General features: G+C 36.8%; 1 protein-coding gene across 1 annotated transcript in view; it reads right to left on the reverse strand.

Annotated features, from left to right (window-relative positions):
* Positions 1-22,611, reverse strand: part of ULK4 (unc-51 like kinase 4) — a 252,824-nt gene that overhangs the window by 174,251 nt on the left and 55,962 nt on the right. The window contains exons 20-22 of the mRNA XM_053468376.1: positions 9,148-9,309; positions 8,187-8,369; positions 2,403-2,530 (exon numbers count right to left, since the gene is read on the reverse strand). Of these exons, the coding sequence (XP_053324351.1) occupies positions 2,403-2,530; positions 8,187-8,369; positions 9,148-9,309 (473 nt within the window). The remainder of the gene's footprint in view (positions 1-2,402; positions 2,531-8,186; positions 8,370-9,147; positions 9,310-22,611) is intronic.

Here is a 22,611-nt window from a genome sequence, read left to right on the forward strand (position 1 = left end):
GGAACAAAATGTGAATTGTAGGATGATTTTTTTTTTTTTTTTTTTTAAAGCGATCATCCTGGAAGACAAATGGGGATATAATAGAAATATTTAAATACATTCAATTTAGTACAAGATGCAAGTATATTTCAAAAGAAATGGAAAAAGAAATAAGGCTATCCCAAATGTAAGGCAAGGCCAAGGGCTGAATAAGATTTTAAAGCAGACTATCTCCCATCAATGTCTATGTTTCTCTGTTAATGTTACGGGGAAGATGTGCAAATGTAAATGTGCTCACCCTAACCTGGGCAAGAGAAGAATAACCTATGCACAATTAACAAAAACAAAACACATGCCACAGGTAGAAATAATTATTCAAATAAATAGAAAAATCCTTAAATCACAGTTGGTAAAGCAACAAAAATTAAATAGTCTGGAAAAGTAACTTTACTGACAAACATAGAGCTAGTTTATCACGTAAAACCAGCTGTTGTACAAAAAAATCTATTTTGTTAACAAAAATAAAATAAAATATCTGAAATAGAGAAATTATTTATCACACATTTTGGGCCAAGTTTTTATCACTTATCCTGCTGTGACACTGATTCCCTTTTACAATCTAACAGACTAATCTCAAACAAATTAGAGATTATGGCCAAGTCTGTGCAAACTCGTTCCCCTGTAAATTGAAAGCCGAGACATTTTATGATAAATCATATCACCTACAGCAAGTTAAAATGGTACAGCGACTATGATGTATGAGTGTCATTTGTAAAGAAAAAATGCCAAAGAAATATGTTAAAATGTAATATCACATTCTCGTTAATTTCTGAGAAGGAACTGGCTGCATCGTCAAATTGATGTGCAAAAGTAGATAGGACAAATCTAGCTCTTTTGCTCACAAACAGAAAGTGTATTACCCACATTTATAGAGTAACCCATATCGTTTGTGAAATGTCTAAGGGCAAAACTGCTGTGAATGACAACTAGAAGCTATTTAACAAGGCACCCAAGACATAAAAAAATAAAATAAAAAAAAGACCCACAAAGGATATTTCTGGGAGAGAAAAACACACTATAAAATACTGTCCCTATAAAAATGTTTTATCCCTGTGTAAAATCTGAACAGGAAGCGATTCTTAAAGGGACACAATGAGTTAATTTTTTCAAAACAAAAGTTTATGGGACTTCTATTCTGTCTTAAATAGCACCTCAGCATTTCCTGTTTTTCCCAGTTTCCACGAGGCATTGATTTGGTGGATTGGCAAAAACGCAGCGCAATTGATTTATGTTTATTTAACGTATATAAATGCAGGTTTGAATGTCAACATTAAAAATTTGTCATTTTTTAAAAAATTACCGGTAATTTATCAAAGCTTAATTGTATTGCTGTTGCCCATTTGTGATGGGGGTGTGGCTAGAAGGGGGCATGGTCAGGGTAGGTCCTGCCCACCATATCCGAAGGGCACCCTAAGGTGCTCAGCTGGAGAGCATTGCAAGGTGGCCACATGGGAGCTACAATAGAGTTCTCTTCTGTAACAGCCAGGGTTGGTGCAAGGATTTTTGCCACCCTAGGCAAAACACAATTTTGCTGCCCCTTGGATCCACCCCACAAGCCCCTCCTCTTTTGTCACACCCACTCCTCCCCATAGTGACCGCAAGCCTCCCATCAAGTGACCGCGAGCCGCGGCTGCACTTCTAATGAATGACCGCGGCCAGTGGTGCGCGGCTAAAGGCGCCTACTTTGCCTATAGGTGGTGCTGGCCCTGGCAACAGCACATGCTTCAAACAATCTCCTCAACCGGTCCATGACCCCCTACTACCTGCAAAAGTGCGACAGTAGGTAAGCTACCTGGGACAGTGTCCAGAAATCAGGTCTGTCCCATGACAATAGGACAATTAAATGTGAACAGACATTGTTAACAGTGTGCGATCTACTGGTGCCACTTTCCCTTACATAAACTTGTGAAAGGCAACAGAAAGAGTGATCTTATCAGGTATTTACCTGTGTGGTGTTACGGCATTATAAACACAATTTACAATTATTGCAAAACAAAAAGAGAGATTGATATTTTATCAGAACGGTGCATCAGTACACATTAATTATCCTACTGTGCAGAACATAATTATTTCTGATAACGAGACAGAAGAATACGTGATCCCTAGAAAACTAAATAGGTACCATGTGGAATCATACAGCTGCAATAAACAGACAAGATGATACAAACCTTTATCCAAAGGCGACATAACTGTGCTTCTTGGAAAGTCTTCATGGATTGCATTTTTAAAAGACCATATTTCAGTATAAGCAGAATTGATAAAAACATTATTTTGCACAAACTGGATCATTTGTAATTCTACATTAGTACTGAGCACTTAAGCACAGAAAGAAACATTTGCATATTTAATCAATTTAGATTCACCTTGTTTGGCAGCATAGCAGAAGCATCTCTTTGTTGTGGATTAAAATTTGTAAAATAATCAGAAAAGCTTTGGCTCGGATTGCTGTAGAAGGGCTTTCCAACAGCCTGACGATTTTGGTAACAAACTCCTGAAATTAAAAAGAGAAAAAAGTTGCAAATATTTAGACGCATTTTTTTCTTAAAGAATATACTAAAAATATATTTTTTCCGTTTTTTTCCCCGTTTTCTTACTTAAAAGAAAAAAATATTTTTAATAGCCTTTATTTATTAGGGACTAACATTTTGCAGCACTGTACAATTTTAATATGATGTGGTTATATAAGTACATGACAGAATACACTTGCATACATATACAACAGGAGTCGAGGACCCTACCAGTGAGCTTGCAATCTAGCCTTATTGTACTTTCATACAAAGTTCCATCACAAAAACACAAAAAACAGTTTTGTGCATTATTGTAGACCGCAGTTTGTTTAAATATCAGAAGGATTATTGGTTGGGAGTTGTTCAGTGGTACCAGTGGCGTTCCTGCGGAAATATTTAGCTGCCGAAGGTACCGTTGTAGGAAAGAACCGACATTAAAGAATATGCAGGTATGGCTTTCAAATGGTGAAGAAGGAAAGCTAAAACCTTTACATCTTCCATTAACAAACTGTTGTATATATTTTGGTATTAAAAAGTTTAAATGGTTTTAACATCAGTATGTAGCTGCTATGAACAATACAATACCATATGGTCGTTTGGGGCATTTACCCAAGCTTTCTGTTTGCCTTGCTTCTGCACAAGTTATATATAGGGGTATTTACATCAATTACATGGCATACTTTTATAAAGCTTATTTGTGTAGCAATATTATTCTTGCATTTGATATTAATAATTCTAGAAGTCCCTTCTCTGGCTTCCTATTACTCTACAGATCATTGGAAAAAAACATGTTTCCCTACATTAGAGGCTCTTTCACTTAAAACGTGAATAACACTCAGCAGTTTATTCTTTCTTCTGAAAGGTTAATCACATAAAAATAATCCAGAAACTTTAATGAGACTTTCAGTTTCTGTGGCAACAATCTGCCTGTGCTTATTGTGTCACATACTTTTGCAATTATAAACAATTATTTTTAGGAAGCGTTTGGGCGTTCAACATTACCAAGAACAATGTTTCTAGTGCTGAATTCATTTACAGAAGTAATAAGCAGAGCAGGTGGTGCAGGACCATGCTTTATTCCATCTGCACATTGAGTAAATGCCAGACTCCTGCTAAACCAGGGTTGCGAGACATTGACATTGTAGTTGTTCCTTAACCACAACCGCAATCAGTATGAGCTACCTTCTGGATGTCAGATGAGGAATGTATTGTGAGTTGCTATGATTCAGCCTGCTGAGATTCTGTCTTTGCATTTCATTTACATTGACAGGATTGAGAGCTAATAGCTATAATATCCTCAAGGATATCACAATATATTAATACTCTGTTCCAGAATTCTATAGTTCCTTGCTAGCTCCCCTGCTCCAATACATTCAAAATATTGACAGAATCAACTATAACCCAAAGATACCACTTCTCACATTATGACATCAGCGGTTAAGCGTGACATCAGAAAGAAGAGAAAATGTTTGCAGCAGCTCTTTTGGACAGCTCAATAACACCCAAGCTCTAGGTGTCAGAATATATATTGGAAAAAGTTGTTTCTAAGAATTCGGATGACCACCACAAACCTTAATAGTGAGTTCAATATCTTTAGTATCTGAAGTCAATTTCTCCATCAGTTGCTCATCATATCATTGAATGAATAAACTATATTAGAAGTGTGGTTATGCTAATTTTTCATGGAAGATTATTCTTTTCTACAGAGATGGTAGGGGTTGCCTCAGTATTGTAATACTTACAATGCCCTCCACAAATATTGGCACCCATGTTAAACATGAGCAAAGAAGGCTGTGAAAAATTCTCTTTATTGTTTAAGTTTCTGATCTTTTCTTCAAACAATACACAAAGATACTCTGTTCTCATTGATATCAAACAATTGCAAACACAACAGAGGTTTATCCAAAAATATAGAAAATGTTAACCCCTTAAGGACAATGGGCGGTCCCAAAACCCATTGAAAACAATGCATTTTGAGCCCGTACATGTACGGGCTTTGTCACTAAGGGGTTAAATGTGTGGCACAATTATTTACCACCTTATGAATTCATATGAGAAAGATATACTTGAAGTATATTCCCATTGATATTTTACATTTTTATTATACTTGGGTAAATAGGAACAGCAAATTGTTCAACCATGATTTTGTGTTTCAAAGGGATATAAATATTAGTTAACACATAGGCCAAATTCTCTAAGTCATTCATCACAACAAGAGCAAGCAATATAGCTGTGATGTGTAGAAAAAGGTTGTTGAGCTCCACAAAATGGGAAGTGGCTATAAGAAAATAGCAAAAGCATTGAAAATGCAAATCACCAGGGCAGTAATTAAGAAGTTCAAGTCAACTGGAAATTTTATGAATCAATCTGGAAGAGGATGTGTGTCTATATTGTTTCGATGCATTGTGAAGAGGATGTTCAAGTGGCCAAGACGTCTCCAGGGATTAGAGCTGGAGAACTGCAGAAGTTAGTTGCGTCTTGGGGTCAGAAAGTCCCCAAAACTAAAATCTGATGTCACCACAAGTTGTTTGGAAGTGTTTTGAGAAAAAAAAAAAAATCAACTGTCATCAGTTTGTCAGACACTACTGGAACTTCTAATGGGATTGGGTTCTATGGTCAGATGAAACCAATATAGATTGTTCTGGCAATAAACACCAGAGTTGGGTTTGGGGCACAGGGAGAGGTAGACATATGAAAAAGTATCTCATGCCCACGGCTAAATATGGTGGTGGCTCTTTAATGTTTTGGGGCTGTATTTCTGCAAGAGGACCTGGACATTTTGTTAGGATACATGACATCATGGACTCTATTAAATATTAACAGACATTTAATGGAAACCTGACTGCCTCTGCAAGAAAGCTCAAAATGGGCCGTGGTTGGATCATCAAGTACGGCAATGATCCAAAACATACATTAAAATCAACAAAAAAATGGTTTACTAACCATAAAATCAAAGTCCTACCATGGCCATCCCAGTCCCCTGACTTGAACCTCATAGAAAACCTGTGGGGTGAACGGAACAGGAGAGTCCACTATTGTCAACCTTGACATTTGAAAGATATGGAGAGATTCTGTGTGGAGGAATGGTCTCGCATCCCTTGCCAGGTATTCCCCAACCACATCAGGCATTACAGGAGAAGACTCAGAGCTGTTATCTTGGCAAAGGGCGGTAGCACAAAGGATTCAAAAGGTGGACAATAATTGTGGCACATGTATATCTAAAATTTTTGTTTTGGATAAACCTGTGTTATGTTTGCAATTGTTTGATATCCATGAGAGCAGAGTATTTTTGTGTATTATTTGAAGAAAAGATCAAAAGGTTAGACAAAGACCATTTTTCACAGCCTTCTTGCTTATATTTACCAGGGGTTCCAATATTTGTGGAGGGCACTGTAAATCCACAGAAATACATATACACACACATTATATATTTACACACGCATATATACATATATATATACACACATGCATATATACATACCCAAACAGTATACACACACACTTGACCAAAATATACCAAAGTCGAATGTTTCCTTTAAATAAATAACTGATACACTGTTTATGTAGACATGTATATAAGAAAAGTCTACTTGCTCATAATAGATATTGAAAATTGCAGTTTTGGTTCTGTAAGAGAGTATATATCAAGCTAAAAGCAAAGTAATACATGTTTATTAAGCAGATGCTTTCTGCAGTGCATTTCTACACGCTAATAGCACACATAACATTCCCCAAGCTATTAAACTCCTATTTCTATAGCAAACATCCATTATATTTTGCACTCAGATACAGAAACTTTTGTTACCTGGCAACAAGAATAAGAGAATTACTCTGATATGTTACACACAAAAAAATGTATGTTTCTGTAAAACACTAAAATAAATATTAGTACAAGATAGCTTTATAGCGCTTGTCATCACATATGAAGTGTTATTATATTCATATTCATATTATTATTCTTATCCTTATCCAGAAAACTGTCCATGCAGTAAAAGCAATAAAGACACTGATTTTAAAAAAATATGTTTAAAAAAATTGTAAAAAGGATAACTGTAAACAAGCAGTTAACATAAAAAGAGATAGAGTGTGATAAAAGTTTTAAAGGATAAGTAATTACGCAGCATGCCCTTTTTTATTGTCTGCTATCCTTTCAGTTAAAAATATCGCATGGCTGTTAGGTTTAATTTGCCATTTCGGGCATTTGGAAGAGGACAAGTCACTAATCTATTTTCAGGAAACAATACAGCTAGAATTTATGGTGGCCCTCTGTATAAGTTTCAAGTAATAACACAATGCCTTTAGCCAAGGAGAGGAGAAAGAGTTATGAGTTATGCAGACGTAGAGGTGACAAGTTTGGACCAAAGAGTTTAATCCATATCACAGTCTAACTTATGAGAAACATGGTAGTTGACAGAAAGGTTTTCTTTAACACCTTATAGATAAAAAGAAGCATTCAAGAACAGCAGTCTTTTTAAGTTAAAGTCTCTGACTTTACCAGTCTGTGTTTTATCAACATATTTGTAATCAATACAGCCTTTGATTAAGATTGAAGTGGCTGTTAGAAACCTTGCCAGATGTACTTCTGTAGATTATTTTGTGGGCCATAGAACATTGGATGTACTGTCTTTGGTGTTGACTTCATACATTATACGATTTTAAAACCACCGTCGGGTTGTATATTTGGACTTAAGATAGCCAAATGCTAGGTCTAATCTTTGTGATACGAATTAAAGTAGGTAAGATTTATGCTGAGAATGCATGACATTTGGAATGCAAAGGTTGATATACTGAAAGGCTGTAACATTTAGCTGGTGGTGAAGTAGGTGGTAAAATTATGCTTGGTGCAGAGTTTCAAAATAGGTCATCAAATACACCTCTATGGTGGCTTTCACCATCAAAACTATTTATTTTTGAAACTTAATTCTTGATAGCATGCTTGGTAGTGTTTTAGTTGGTTAGAAATGCCAATCAGACAATATTTGCCTCAAACAGAATACTTAAAACAACCATAAACAATAAGATGATATTATGCAATTTGATATGTATTATGCTATTATTTTGATTAAGAATACAAATTCATAAGTTAAGTAACGAAAGGGATTGAACAGTACCATTATCATCAAGCAGGACTTGTTGTCATCACAGCCTGCTTGGGAATGTAGCTGCTGTGGCCTCATTATAAGTGGCTATTTAAGAGTTACCCTGGAGTTAAACGGGAGGGAAACGGCATACCAGGTACCATTGCAGAAAGCAGCTACAACATCATCGCAACCAGATCAACACATCTCCATCCAAGCAGTCCTCTCCTATTGTCTCACTCCCCTCAATCACCGACTAGATTGTAAGCTCGCAAGAGCAGTGCCCTCTTCTCCTTTGCACCAGTTTGTTATTGTATGTGTTTTTGTATGTGAAATTGTTCTACTGACTGTAACAGCGCTGCGGAATCTGCCGGCACTTTATAAATAAATGTAATGTAATGTCGTCATACCAAAATTCATTTATTAATTTATTTATTATTATTACAGAGTTATTTGGTTTAATTTGACCTCTATTGCTTATGAAGTGATCATAAGTAGCATTTCCTTTTCAAGGATACCATTTAATCCCGAGTTTAGGCTAGGCTAAAAAATCCCTGCATACCTTTTCTTGAGTAAGCCTCTGAAGGTGAATTCCAGAAGACATCATCATTGCAAACATGGTCAACATGTACTGTTGGACTTTGGCTATTCCTGTCACCAAGGTGTTTGTCACAGACAAAAGTCCCACCTTTTCAATGACACTCTGGAAGGCGGTAGGGGAGTGACGAGTAATTCGACATAATGCCTTAAAAAGATGGAGAAATACACACATACATAAATATTGCTTGGTTTTCCCCTGATAATTTATTGCATTTTAGTAAATCATTTTGGAGCTGACTGGCAGCAAGCATATCACATGGCTATGTTCCCCCCCAAACACATTTCCTGCAAACCAAATAGTGTGGTGGGGGCAGGGCCGGCCCAAGACATAATGCAGCCTGGGGCAAAGTTTGAAATGCCAGCACCGAGACTGAGATAGAGGGCTCGCAGAGGAGAGAGAGGGGCGCCGAGCGGGTACTGACCACTCGATAAGCGAAAACCACTCGGCGTCCTCTCTCTCCTCCGCATAAAAAAAAAAAAAAAAAAAAAAAAAGGCGTCCTGGGTGGGGGGTGAATATGGGAGATTCAGAATCCCTCCATGCTTTTGCAAGGGGGACTCCTACAAAGACTCATAGAAAGGGACCATTCAGCTATTACATGCATTAGAGGAGTGTTCATTAAGGAAACATAAAGCTTGAACATTATGTGAAACGTAGCCCATAAGGGCACATAGAGTAGGGCAGGATTCATAGAGTAGACTAAACCGAGAACAAATAAGACTTGCAATTTTTGCTGAATGTTTCCATTCTAATATCAAAATCAACATGTGTTGAACCCAAGTTTGAGGACTGGTACATATATTGATAAATAGTAGTTATTTATAACGATCTATTGCGTAATAGTACGTTCCTGCGGATTGCTCTATTTTAACCACTTTGTACCATATTAGCTCTTTAGACGTAACCGTTATGAATTCTACGTACCGATATCGCTGTGACGCGGAGAGAATCAACGGTAGAATGGGTAAAAAGATACCACAGCGCAGGTCCAATCTCTCCAGTAATAAATCCTTGAACATGAGGAGTGACTGTTGTGCAGACATTTTCAACTATTTTTGCAGCCAAATGATGTATAACTAGCTCTTCCTGTAAACACAGACAAATAAATGAAGCATTAATACTTGCAACATGTACAGAACATCAGAGACCCTCAATTTGCCAAAGCAAGCTCCAGCAGCATCCCTCACTGGCCCACATACCATCTGTTTCTTAGTATTTCATTCTATGTGCTTGAACAGCTTAATGCAATATTTTCTGTAAAACCGATGAGAATATACGCTGAGCAGATGTTTTAGCAATCGAGCTACCTCTATTTTTTTTTCTTTAACTCTGTTAGATTTAATTGTGTCATCACACTACAAATTAATGTACCGCTGTTGTGCCTGGCACAAAAAGACTCGGTTCTACACTGAACTTGTCTACGGATACATAATTCGTAGTCTACTGGTCAAAAAATTAGTTTAAAGTGTTTAAAACCATGTTCTTGGCTTGTGCCCCTTGTGTGGCAAACAGGTTGTACTTTAAGGACAAGCATCTTTCAACCACCGCAAACAGGGGGGGGGATAAATATTTGCAAAACCTGATGAAATATGCATTTTACTCAGAAGGGGTATTATTTTAATGTATTATTTTATAAAGCACAATAAAATGAATAAAAATTTCCAATGCCAAGATTCATAGCGTATACCAAGAGTTACAAAAACCCTGAAAAGGTCATACATTATTAATGATTCTCAAAGTTGCAAGAAGGACACAAATATATCCAAGTACAGTACAGTTTATTATTTGTTATAGAGACTTTATGCAAGTAAAATACTCCTGTGATTGGGGTATTTTGAGGAAAAATAAAAATGTCTATATGACAGCACGCTTGCTTATCATAGGGCTACATTTTCAGGCACAAATTATGTTGACACATAGCTAGCAAAATTGTCTATATGGTATACGATCTACTTTGTTTTCTCGGAGTTTATGATCATAAAACGAATATCGAAATGGCTTTATTAAAATGTATTCTATATAAGATTTTTATAACAAATCCAAATTTAATGGAGCCGTTTAGAATCTAAGGTGGAATACAGTATATTACAGTAATTGTCAGGTTTTTTTGTAAGGGATGTTGTAAATGCAACACATTGTACTGTGGGTGTGCAACCATGCTGCTCACAGCCACATGGCCACAGAAGGTTCTCTTAATAATATTAATGTCAAGAACTTGGTAGGAGACGACCGGTTTCCAAGAGCTGAAAGGAGGAATCACACTTTCAAAAAAAGAAGAAAATCACTGTTACATTGAGGTTTTGTACTTTCAATACAATAGCCATTTAATATTAACATTATTAGTCAATACTGCATAGCATAAAACAATATATCTAATAAATTCTTCCAAACTGTATACTGTGAAGCATGCCTGGCATACATCATCTTCTTTACAGATAAAACAGTAAATATATACATGAACAGATCTGTGGGTACATCTTAAAAACGTCCCCTTTGGTGGGGTAAAGTATTAACAAGATGTTATTTATTGGTGGCACCATTTTAAAAACTAAGTAAATCAAAATGGATTTGGGGGAAAAATAAATCATTGATTTGAAGGACTGTCTTCCATTTGATTATGACTTGGGCAGCTTCAATCTCAACAATGAAAATAAGATAGGCTTCTTTTCATTGCTACATCTATTCCTTTCTTCTTTAATAAGCTCCCTATTTTTTTTCCTGGTTAAGTGGCATATAAAATTTATGAGCAGTGTTTCGATATACCATTTGTACGAGAGCCTCCTTTATTCTTATTGAATCAAAAAATGTTTTCTCATCTTCAGTCATCCACTTATTGATCAGTTTGTACGTCTAAAGTCTGCATAATTGGCATTGCTATTAAGTAAAAGTAGAAAGCATGCATAGTTTAAAGGCTATGATGTAGTCATTCATTCTATGTACTCACTGCAAGGCAATGATATTTTCCACAGATTAATTAGAGTGGTATAATTACACCATAAAACAATTACTATGGACTAAAGAAAAACAAAATACTTCATAATCAGCAATAGAGTAATAGAGTATCAGCTGTATTATAACACTTCATTATACAGCTTTATGTTTTGTTAGTTTTCATATACAAAACAACAATGTCCAACTTTATTATTTTTTTTATTTATCTTTTTCATATGGGCTGGGGACACAGAAGATGCAGTGATGGTAAGTCCCAAACTACAACATCACAAGCATGAATAGGGTAAGGTGCACCCTCCACCCGGTAACGCACTTGACACCTTTTTTCGCACACACTCACATTTGCACACTAAGACACCCCAACACACATGCACTTACACCCTACACTTTCATGTTAACACATATCCCTTCTCACACACACACCTACCCATACACACACACAAACACTTTCCCATACACATCCATGCTCACACACCAATATTTACACATACATGCTCACAGACATTAAAGCATTCACATCCAAGTTCACACATACACATTCATGCGGACACATATATCCGTGCTGACACACATACACATTTATGCTCTCACAGATACAAACACTCTCACTCTAATGTACATACAGTCATACATGCATAGTCCCTCCCTTAACCTCCCCCTTCTTCCCTCACTCCCTCCCTTACCTCAGACACAGCTTTCCCTGCAGCTGTGAGCAGCCTGGCATTTAACCGCAGGGTAACGTGACCCCACTATGTTCCTGCCTTCCTGATCGGGTATAAAATTGTTCACAAGAGGTTGATTCAACCTGGCCCTTTGTGAACAATTGTGGTCCGGCCTGGGGAAAGCCCGCCCCTGCGTGTGAATGTAGCACCCCTGATGAGTGGATCATCTTTAATTTGTAAATCCAAGTATTTCATGGAATCTCTGGCCCAGTGATGGGGGGGGGGAAGTAATTTATTGTTATATGGATATTTTCATAATTGGACATTAGAAGGGACTTTGTTTTGCTAATTATTTTTACCCCAAGACCTCAACTAGAGGGTTTCTAATAAATTGGTAATAGAAGAGATTGTACAGCGGTTGAGATGTGCCTAAAGTTTAAATGTACCTTTATTAGTACATTTAATGTCAGGAAGGGATATTTTACTTGCCATGTCTAATAATGCGCAACCAATAGTAAACACCCTTGCCTACTACCCTTGTGTAATAAACAAACATATCGGTATGAATAATGATATTTATTTTCCTGAGGCTTATAAGCCTCTATACAGCTATAGAAGATATTATGTCATCAAATCCCTGTATAAACAATTATGTTTTAAGATATCTTCACATGTGTTTAATAACACGTTAAAACCGCAAGTTGTTTTAGACATCTTGTCCGCAGCATCACCTCATGTGTGGAGGAGGTGAACTGGTTCCCATAAAGACTTGCACAAAAATCTCTATTACTCATTGTTAAGGATTTATTTCACTTTGCATTATCTGTAATCTTTGATATACTATCTTCTGTTTTCTAGCACAAAGAATTCAATGAATCAACCAGTTTATCTGGAAAGGCAAAGTCTGTATATCGCTGCCATATTAATGTCCGTGAAACAGACTGCCTAGTGTTTGTGCATATCTGAAAGATGAGTAGGGTGGTAATAGGATAGTAAACCATGTTCACATTTTCACGAGACAAGGATGTCCAACACAAACGCATACCAGAAAAACATATAGACCTAACAGGTTTATGGAGGAGACTTATGATTCAGGTAGAAAAATGTTTGGTCTCTTCAGCTGCAGTGTACAAAAATCCAAACAAGCATTTCCTCCAATTATCTCCTAATCTTTTTAACCCCACCTAAATTACTCTTTTGTACAGGGGATTTATTTTAAATTGCTTATATAAGCCCTTCATAGCATGTAGTGTATGAGATGAAATGACATTCTGGTCAACTGCAGGGAGTCTAACTCTCTACATGAACAACTCCAGAGCTCTGCACCCCTATCCTTATGTCGTTAAAAGCACCAAAGGGTGCAGCCTCCATACGCATTTCCCACGGTGGGGATCCAACAGCGTGTTATGAACACTGTCATGCCTGTACTTCTAGTACATTAAAATAGTTTTCTGCCATCAGGAATGTTTGGGCCCTGTACGGATGTCAACAACATCGTAACCCCTCCCTATCCAAGACCAATTCTTTCCATTTTACTGTCCCCATGCTGTACCTGCCTCCACTGTCCATACCTCTCTCCACCCCACCTAAGTGTGCACATGCCTCTGTTTCTCTCCATCGCCCCAGTGTCCAAAACCTTCTGCCTGCTCCCCCTCAGTCTTTATACCCTTCTGCTTCCCTCCTTTCAGTGTCCTTCTCCCTCCTTACCTCAGTGTTCATGCTACCCTGCCTTCCTCCCATCCTCCAGGGTCCATACCCCTCTGCCTTCATCCCATCTCATACTGCCCATGTCTCTCTGTCCCTGTCTATCAACCTCTAACTTCCCTCTAGTCTCCATAAACCTCTGCCCCCCTCCTCAGTGTCAATATACCCCTGACCCCTTTCTCCCCATGATCCATACTTATCTGCCCCCAGTGTCAATCCTCCTGTGCCCATCCCTCCCAGTCCCAATCACCCCTCTGCATAACCCTTGGTGCCTACCATTCTTGCTTACAGTGGGCCTGGTGTATAGAACAGGGTCCAGCAGCACGAAGCATGTGATGTCAGTACGGGGCTGTTGAAGAGCCTGCACTGACTTATTGAGCTTTACCTTGCATTTCCTGCATGGCTCTACACACTACACCATTTTTCTGTAATCTATATAGAACCATAATATTCCAACAAAATTATTCAGAAACATAAGGGGATGAGGGGCTTGCTTCAACAAGCTTACACCTTACTACCCATTTTGTTTTATATACTTTTTGCACTAATAACGCGTTTGTCTTTTTAGACTAGAGAAATGTACTTTAGATGGAGTTTGCTTACTGTTTAACAGGGCATAAGTTATTATTTGGGGCCACTTATAGCAACAACTTGGAGTCTAGTTCTATTCTTCTTTTATCACTGCAATTATTTTGGTAATTTTCTTTCAAGGAGAGCTGTTGCTGCACGTTTCCAGATCTGGTCGACAAGACTGATTCCATGTCAACGAGTATGCTGACAGGAACCACTCTGAAGTGATAAACCCACACGCTCTATGACACTTGACTGATAACATTAGACCACTTTATAGGGTTAACCTGCTGTGCTTTATCTCTAACCAACCAAAGTTAGAAATATCAAGGCATTTTTTGCCTACATGTCATAGCCTACTATTACTAAGACATCATAAACAGTGATCTTCCTATAGTAGTGAATACTAAGACTTAGTTAGCATGTATGTGTAAATGCAAAGAAATCTAATGAAAATAAACTGTATATAAGAGAGAAAGAAAATGCATGTTTTCTTTCTCTCCGATATACCCACAATTAAATTTCTTCTTACAACTTATACGTAGGGAATATTAGAGTTTTTTTTACAGAGCAGTTTATCCATTCCCTATGAGTTTCCTTTCAATGATGGTACCTTGGGGGGGGCATATAGGGAAGAGACAGCGTCTTTAGCATGAATAAATTATATATATACACACCGGTGTAATATATATATATACTCCTCTACCACCAAATTATCCTAAAGCTTCTTTCATGATATACTTACTTTTTTTAATTTTTTACTATTAATAAAAGCTAAGTTTATAATTTTAGATATTTTTTAGGGATGCATCAAATTGTTCATTTATGTCAATTAGGAATACCCTCCTTGGTGCCTCCAGATTTCGAGAGGGACTTAATAGTTATCATTTTCATGATTGATGTACATGCACTTTATCCAGTACAGACTTTTCTAAAACATCTTTCTTTCCATTTTGTAATGGTTTGTTGAAAAAATTCAAATGAGAGTAATCAAATGAGAAAAATCCTAGCCCACAGAAACTCACTCCTACACACGTTATTCATGTTCTTCAAAATTAGATCCATTACAACAAATAATAGAAGGGAAAGGTTTCATTTACCGACGCTTAGTTTGCTTTAGGGGAACAAAAATGCTAGATGCGTTAGGATAACTAATGTAATCCACAACTGCTCTTCAACAAAAGTGTTACATTGGGAATAGTAAATATATTCCTTTAATCTTCTGAGATTCATCTTTTAGACTTTAAAACAAAACACATTTCTTACAATATTTATCCTGAAATGTTATGGAGGCTAAGTGTTAACAGGATGATTAAATCTCTCTACAACATCAATAGTTTAAGAAACACTAATTAGGGCTCTTGTGAAGCTTTGAACAGAAGTAACACTTTTCGAAATGTAATATAATCAAATACAAAAGTTATAATGAAAGCATATTGAAAATGATCTATTTAAGTACCAGGTGACTCAAATAGCTATACGCAAATTGTTCTTGGTTCAAAACTAAAATAAACGAGAGACTATAAAGCTGTAAATGGGAGTATGGTTTGTGGAACGTGGTAACTCTAAATGTAGGCATCTCCAGATCATCAGAAGCATCACGCAAGTCTGACAATCTGGTTCCCACCATAGGTTATCTAGCAAGGTGGGCACTGTGGATACATTTAGAATTGTAATTCAGTATTATACACCACAAAAGACTTCCTGTGAGTTAGGAAAACTGCACCACCAGTTTTATGCTTTTGTTGTAAGTTTCATAATTATTAAGAAATGTGTTTGGGGCAGATAGTGGAGAGGATCTTCTACTCGCTTGTTAATACGATTTAACAGTACTCCTAAAAGTTTTTATTTTCCTTAAACCAGTCATTTCAGTGATGCAGAACTTTACGTAACTTGAGATAACATGCTTAATAAAAATAATAAAGATAATGCATGTGCTACGGTATACCACGGAGAAAATCCTTAGCAAACCTCCAAAACGTACAAATTTTGAATAAAGCAGCAGTCGGAAACATGAAGCTGTCCTCTGTTAAATGCCAGAAAACTTGTATCTAAGAACGTCAACTGATATTAAATCAGGCATGAGATATAGATAGGGAATTTTTTGTGTAAGAATAAGGTTTGTGTCTTGTAGAGACTGACCATACTTTGCCAATACCTAATAAAAGACAATGGAAGAAGCCAAGGCGACTAATGAAGCTGGAATATTTCTAACACTCTAAAACATCCAGTCTAGAGGCCATGGAGCCCAAGACATGGTTCAAGGCTGAACCTATAATTTGTTAAGCAATTAAAATAAATTTAAATGAAGTACTTGCCTTCCCAAGCTTTATAAGAAATCAGAAAATACATAGTTTAAGTTTATTCTAGTAACGTAAACCCAAAGGTTTGTTATATGAAAATATAAAGTAAAGTAATCTACTGCACAGGTTTATGACTTGCGATCAAATAAGAAATATCATTTTATGTTGTATGCTGACAATTTTGCAGTTAGGGTAAGAGTTTTCACAGCTTTATTTTAACACCGGTTTTGTTTTGCATTTCTCTTCATCGTGTGATGTGTGGGGAAGACTGTGTTCATTGATTCCATGGTTTATTTGTTTTGATTCAAAATGGGATTTGTTCTTGACTACATACTATTGGATTGTAAATAAAGTACTAATTTAGCTTATAGCGTTATTTTTGAAAATGTCATTTTATGTGCAGATTCATGTCAAAGCATTAGGGAAGGTGTAGTCTGGAATGAGCATGTCCCAGAAAGCAGAGTCTGGGACATGTCAGCTTCAGTGATGTCTACGTTCTCATTTTTATTTATTCCATTAAAGATATGTCACATACTTCCTGTAAGGAATAGAAATCTGACACTGTATACTGTATATATGAGAAACTGTGGCACTCTAAATATTATATTCTGTCCAAAGGAGTCAAATATAACTGTCCCCATCCGTTGGCGAACACTCCTCAGTATGTTAATTGACCTTTTATCCAACCTTCATAGGTTTGTAACAACTCTGGTGGCCCTCATCAAGTAGGTGGACCGTAGGACATGAGACATCACCTTTGCTTACGTTGTTTATTGCTGCTTTATACATACTTGGGAAGATCTGTTTAACACTTGGATGGAGCTGCCCTGTGTACAGGTTGAACTTTAAAATAATACAATAAGAGCAATCACAAAGGCCATGAGAACCTGATGACATCATGTTGCCATAGAGCAACTGAGAGGATTTGTGACCTCAAAGCACAGCACTGCAGGTAAATCTAACTACAATGTCAATAAGGTGGCTTTACACGGATTTCTTCATTGTATTAGTCTCTTACAATTCTTATGGTAGGCTGTTCCATTTATCTACCACTTCCCCTGCATTACATCTAAGCCTCTGACCCTCTAGTTTTAGATTATGACATGTTGTTCTAACATTTCTTCTTCTTTTAAATAAACTTCAAAACTTTGTTGTACTCGTTACATTTACTAAATAAATCATATTTCTTTAAGTACACATTTAAACTGTTTCTTTAAAATTCCATTCACAACATCACTAGTGTTACGTTCAAACTATACTGCAAAAAGCTTAACCAAAACCAAACTATGTTAAACAAATATATCTCTCTAGCTATGGATTGGTCTCTATATCTCAGAATCTCTTGTTATTGTAATGTGGAATTAGTACAATGTAAAATCTGCATATTTTCATTGGAGGTCGTTTAACGTAAAAAAATCTTAAATGAATCATAGGCTGCCCTACAGGCTTCATAAGGTAAGTAAATTCTCCAGTAACTATCCTTTAACTAGAATGCCCATTAAGCCTTTGTTCACAGGGAAAAGGTTTATTCTGCAGATTATATCAGAACAAGCCACTTTCTTTTCTTTCCTACATCCATATTACAGAGCTTTGCAGTAAGGGTAATGATTTCCAATCTATTATTAACTACACCTATTGATATATCCTCTCTGGCATCCGCTAGCAGGTTTTCCCACAACACAAAACATGGGTACTATAAAATATAGTTCACTTAATTTACGATTGCACTTATTAGTAATCAATGCAAAATTTACAGACCCTAGTAAAATTCAGAAGTCCGCGGTATATCATTTTTCAGGTTTGTCGGTAGGTAGTCTATGAAATAATAGGTACCAATACTTTACACTTAAGTTTGTGGATGCTTTTTTATGCGTAGAATATTACCTGACTTTTTCAGTCCTTGGAGATGCTCTTACAGCTACACCATATCGTACGGTTGTCAAATATTAAACACAATGTTGTTAACTCATACACCTACAGTAAAACTTCCATGAGTCTAATTCAAGCTTAGTCACAAGTAATTTAACAGTAGAGCTTCCAGTAAACACAAAAAAATATATAACAAGAAATGTTTTATGTTTTATGATGCATCTTCAAAAAATTCTAGCATATACATTGTAAAAGCTATGGAATCAAACTTAATTTGGGTAGAACATTTTACCATACAGTAAATCATTTTAGGCCATTGTTGTCTAGAGACCTTTGGGCTATTCAGTAACCCCGAAGCTTATAATAATAATAAGCTTCAGGGTTTTTGAACAAAGCCCAGCCCATCACATCAATTAGCTTATTCTTTTCTAGATAATGCTAAAAAAAAAAAAAAAAAAAAAAAGAACAAACCCCAGCCAAAAATATCAATAGCTTATTCAATTACAGATAATGCAAAAATAGATTAAATATACCAATAACTAAATAAAAATAAATATATACACGTGTGTGTATGTATGTATAATGCTAGATGTATGTATGTGTATACTATAGTATAGAGTCAGTATGTATGTAAATGTATAATGCCAGAGTCAGTATGTCTACTGTATTGTAGTGCCAGATTCAGCGTGCGTGTGTCCATAGTGTTACATTGTGTAATTTTATATATGTATAGCGTTAGCCAGTGTCTGTGTGTACGTGCGGGCGGGCATATAAATGTGCTGCTAGTGTGCATGGTGTTTATATTACATTATATAATTAGCATGAGTATGTATTTCAGCATATAGTGCTAGAGTGTGTTTATTAGTGTAAGGTGTTAGCATGTGTGTAGATGAGCTTAGAATGTTAGCATGTGTGTTACTGTAAGGTATTAATGTTTGTGAGCATAACATGGTAGCGTATTTCTGTTACTGTATGGTGTTAGAGTGTGTAAATGCATGTTAGTCTATGGCAAGGCTAGACAAACCCCAGGCGCCAGGAAAATAAAAACATGATGGGGGGGGCTGGCTCCTAGATTCAGGCCATATTTGTCGACCTATGTCTTAGATTCTATAGTGCCATGTGTGGTTTAAACAGGTGGTGGACAAGGCTACTGCAGAACTGTCTTTCCAGCTAATGAGTTACTCAGTTTTCAACAACCTCTGTGACCAGACCTCCAAGAGAAACATAGCTGCCACACAGAATAGTCACACCCAGAGGGTTATTTAATTGTACAGTGTGCATGAACCACATAGACATAGGTTGTTCTTTAGCTATAAATGTCAAATATATATAGAACATATTAAAAAAAATAATAACATAAGGCACATTTATGGTCTATCACCAAACCAAGACAGTAAACCATAATGAGATATCCATAAAACCTTTTGCCACATTAACCAAGGGGAGATTCGGGAGCAAATAGAAAAGGTTTGGTCACTTCGAACATTCCAAAGTTTTCTATAGAACGTTCCCATTAAATGCCCTAAATGGAATACCATGCACTTAGAGGTAAAATTGTGGGTTATTTTTAAAATCATATAAATTGGAGTATAAGGCACCATCCACGGTCGTCATGAATCCACCAGACTACCACATATGGGTCCCCAGCCAAAACGTAATACAAGGACAAAAAGCAATTTGATTGTTCTGGGCAGCCAGCACTGAACCTGATGGAGCCAATCGCAATCCTCAGGAATCGGTCAGTAAAGCTTATCTTTCATTCATCATTTAAAATGCAATGACATAGAAAACAAATTTTGTTTTCTGGTAAGGCACCCCTCAACCCTATGTCTGGAAAAATCAAATTGCTTTTTTCTTAGTTGTTTTGAAGAGCTGTTTTTTCAAGGCGTCACAAGGTCTCCACAAAAAGAATCTAATCTATAAGCAATACTTCATAACTTTTTGTGGCCACTCTGTGCTCCAAAGAAACTGGGCCTCCGGTCTGCTGGATGGAATAAAATGTAACCAAAACGTAGGTTATCGGTCCACACAGAATTCTACTACTGTTTAATGCCCAAAGCCTTCCCAGGAATAATTTGCTGGGACACTTGTCATGTGAAAAAAATGCAGGAGCCCAAAATACTTAAAAAGCGTGCATATTTTTTTTTTTGCTAACTTTGACAACTAACCAGGATCGGCTAGTTCATGTGTGCTAGAGGAAAGACATTATTGGCCTGATGGGTTGGGGACAAGGAAATATAGTGATCCACATTTAGATATAGAACTGCGGACTAGACCAGAGTGACTTTCCTACATAGGGGCCCCTTCTTTTTGACTGCTTGGCGAGTCTTATTAAGTCTTATGCAAGAATCCTTTACCTCCTCTGAAGAAAGAACGGTCTCTGGGGGCAGAAATCATCTATCAAAACAGAAAGCTCGGCGTGGGCCTTTCTATCTATGTTTAATAACTAGTGAAAACGCAGAGCTTAATAAAGCTACAGGATCCATTATGACTGACAATAAAGCATTCATATCTAGGTATCTGTGAAGTGAGCCTCTTTTAATCTAGACCAAAGACTTACTGAAATATATCATGTAGACACACTTCTTAAGTGAAATTGTCATCTGCTATGTTTATTCCATTTTACTACAGCTAATCTCGATCACTTGGGAATTTATAGACAGGAATGGGTTACAGGTAGTCCAGTTAGGTACTGAAGAAAACGGTAGCGTGATCGCGAGGCCGACTCTATGCATTCCATTATACAATTTAATTCATTCTGCTGCAAGACTTACTTCACTCTCGAGTATAAAATGGATATTCAGACAGACAAATTGGATTATTAAACATTCAGGCGCTGTGGTTCATATAAAATTAATTCAAGATAATTCCATTAGGGCTATAGTTACTGACTATTAATGAGGTGATTTGGTGTGTCCAGCCAATGAGAAAACATCTGTGGGTATTTACACTTTCCCTGGTGAATTCAGCTGTCACTAATTCATGATATCAAGCTGTAAAAATATATAATATACAACAGATATTTGTTTTAGATGATACATATTTTAGTATTTATTTTTAATCAGGTAGGCCTCCAGATGTGTAGACAGTATTAATACAAAACATATTTCCCAACATTGCAAGAGAATCAGCATCAATACGTTACAGCCATCGCAGCACTAACCATTGGAGTTCCATCTTCAACTCAACACCCTCACAGTGCAAACATAGGCTGTAAGCGCAGGTCAATACAAAAAAAACAGAAGCAAGAGACCTCAATATAATGCAGACCAAATTCTGCTTTACACAGTGAAGAGAACACTGTGTTAAAACTAAATTAATATAGTAGGCATTTTAGAGGATGTCTACCATTGATGTTGGTGGTTCTAATGGAAACTGACATTGTAAACATTGTAAAATCCTGGAAAATCTCTCCAGCCAGCATATGTTCCTCAAAAATCACAGGTCTACAAGATACAATACACATCAGATTAGAAAAAGAGGAGCTCCACTCTGTACCATTACTCAAATCTTTACTGGCATATGAATTGCCCTCTTAATCTGATTTTCTCTGCCCTCTAGTGAGCGGAATTTGGATTCCAGATATCTGGTGATGTTACTCAAAGGTCCTCAATATGCAGGGCAAATTACTCACCTATGTGTTACGCTGCAAATACTCTTTGACATTGACAGGCCTTCTTCACATGCTGGATCTAATTAATTTTCTTATCATTACATAGATTACTTCCAGTGGTTTTTAACCACTGTGATAATCATCATTTTCTTAACCGATTTGTTTCTGAGAATGTATTTCCGAAATCTCTTAACTGCATAACCTTTATTGGTTTCTTTATTGTGGAACCCAACTGCCTTGTTTGGGTACTGCAACACTTGGGGAACATGGGAGTTTTAAGTGATCTTAAAATAAACTTTAGAGGGCAACTTGTTTAAATCTCCTGGGGATCCTAGTTTCTGAACTGCAATGTGTCTAATCCTAATGAATTGCATATGAGTAATTTTCGTCTTGTCCTAACCCATCCTACATATACTATACTATAAACAGTAAATGTTAATGTATCCCCAGTTCAAAAGAAAATGGTGAGAAACATGTCAATTCAATGTGACTTATTTAGTTTATTTTGTATAAACTATATATCCCAGCATAGGGCAGCAGGTCCAGGAGGGCACCATTCCACACTGGTACAAAACTGGTTTCCCGTCACACAAGGAAGATCTTTGATCCTTTTCAACCGGCCTGTTTATGCTATGGCGGATATGATGTCATTGCAGGCCTCACTTGCCTTACTTAAGGTCAGTTTACTTAAGGTTCACGATTCCACAATAAAAAA

This window comes from Spea bombifrons, chromosome 5 (genome assembly GCF_027358695.1).
Source record: "Spea bombifrons isolate aSpeBom1 chromosome 5, aSpeBom1.2.pri, whole genome shotgun sequence".
Classification (NCBI taxonomy): domain Eukaryota; kingdom Metazoa; phylum Chordata; class Amphibia; order Anura; family Pelobatidae; genus Spea; species Spea bombifrons.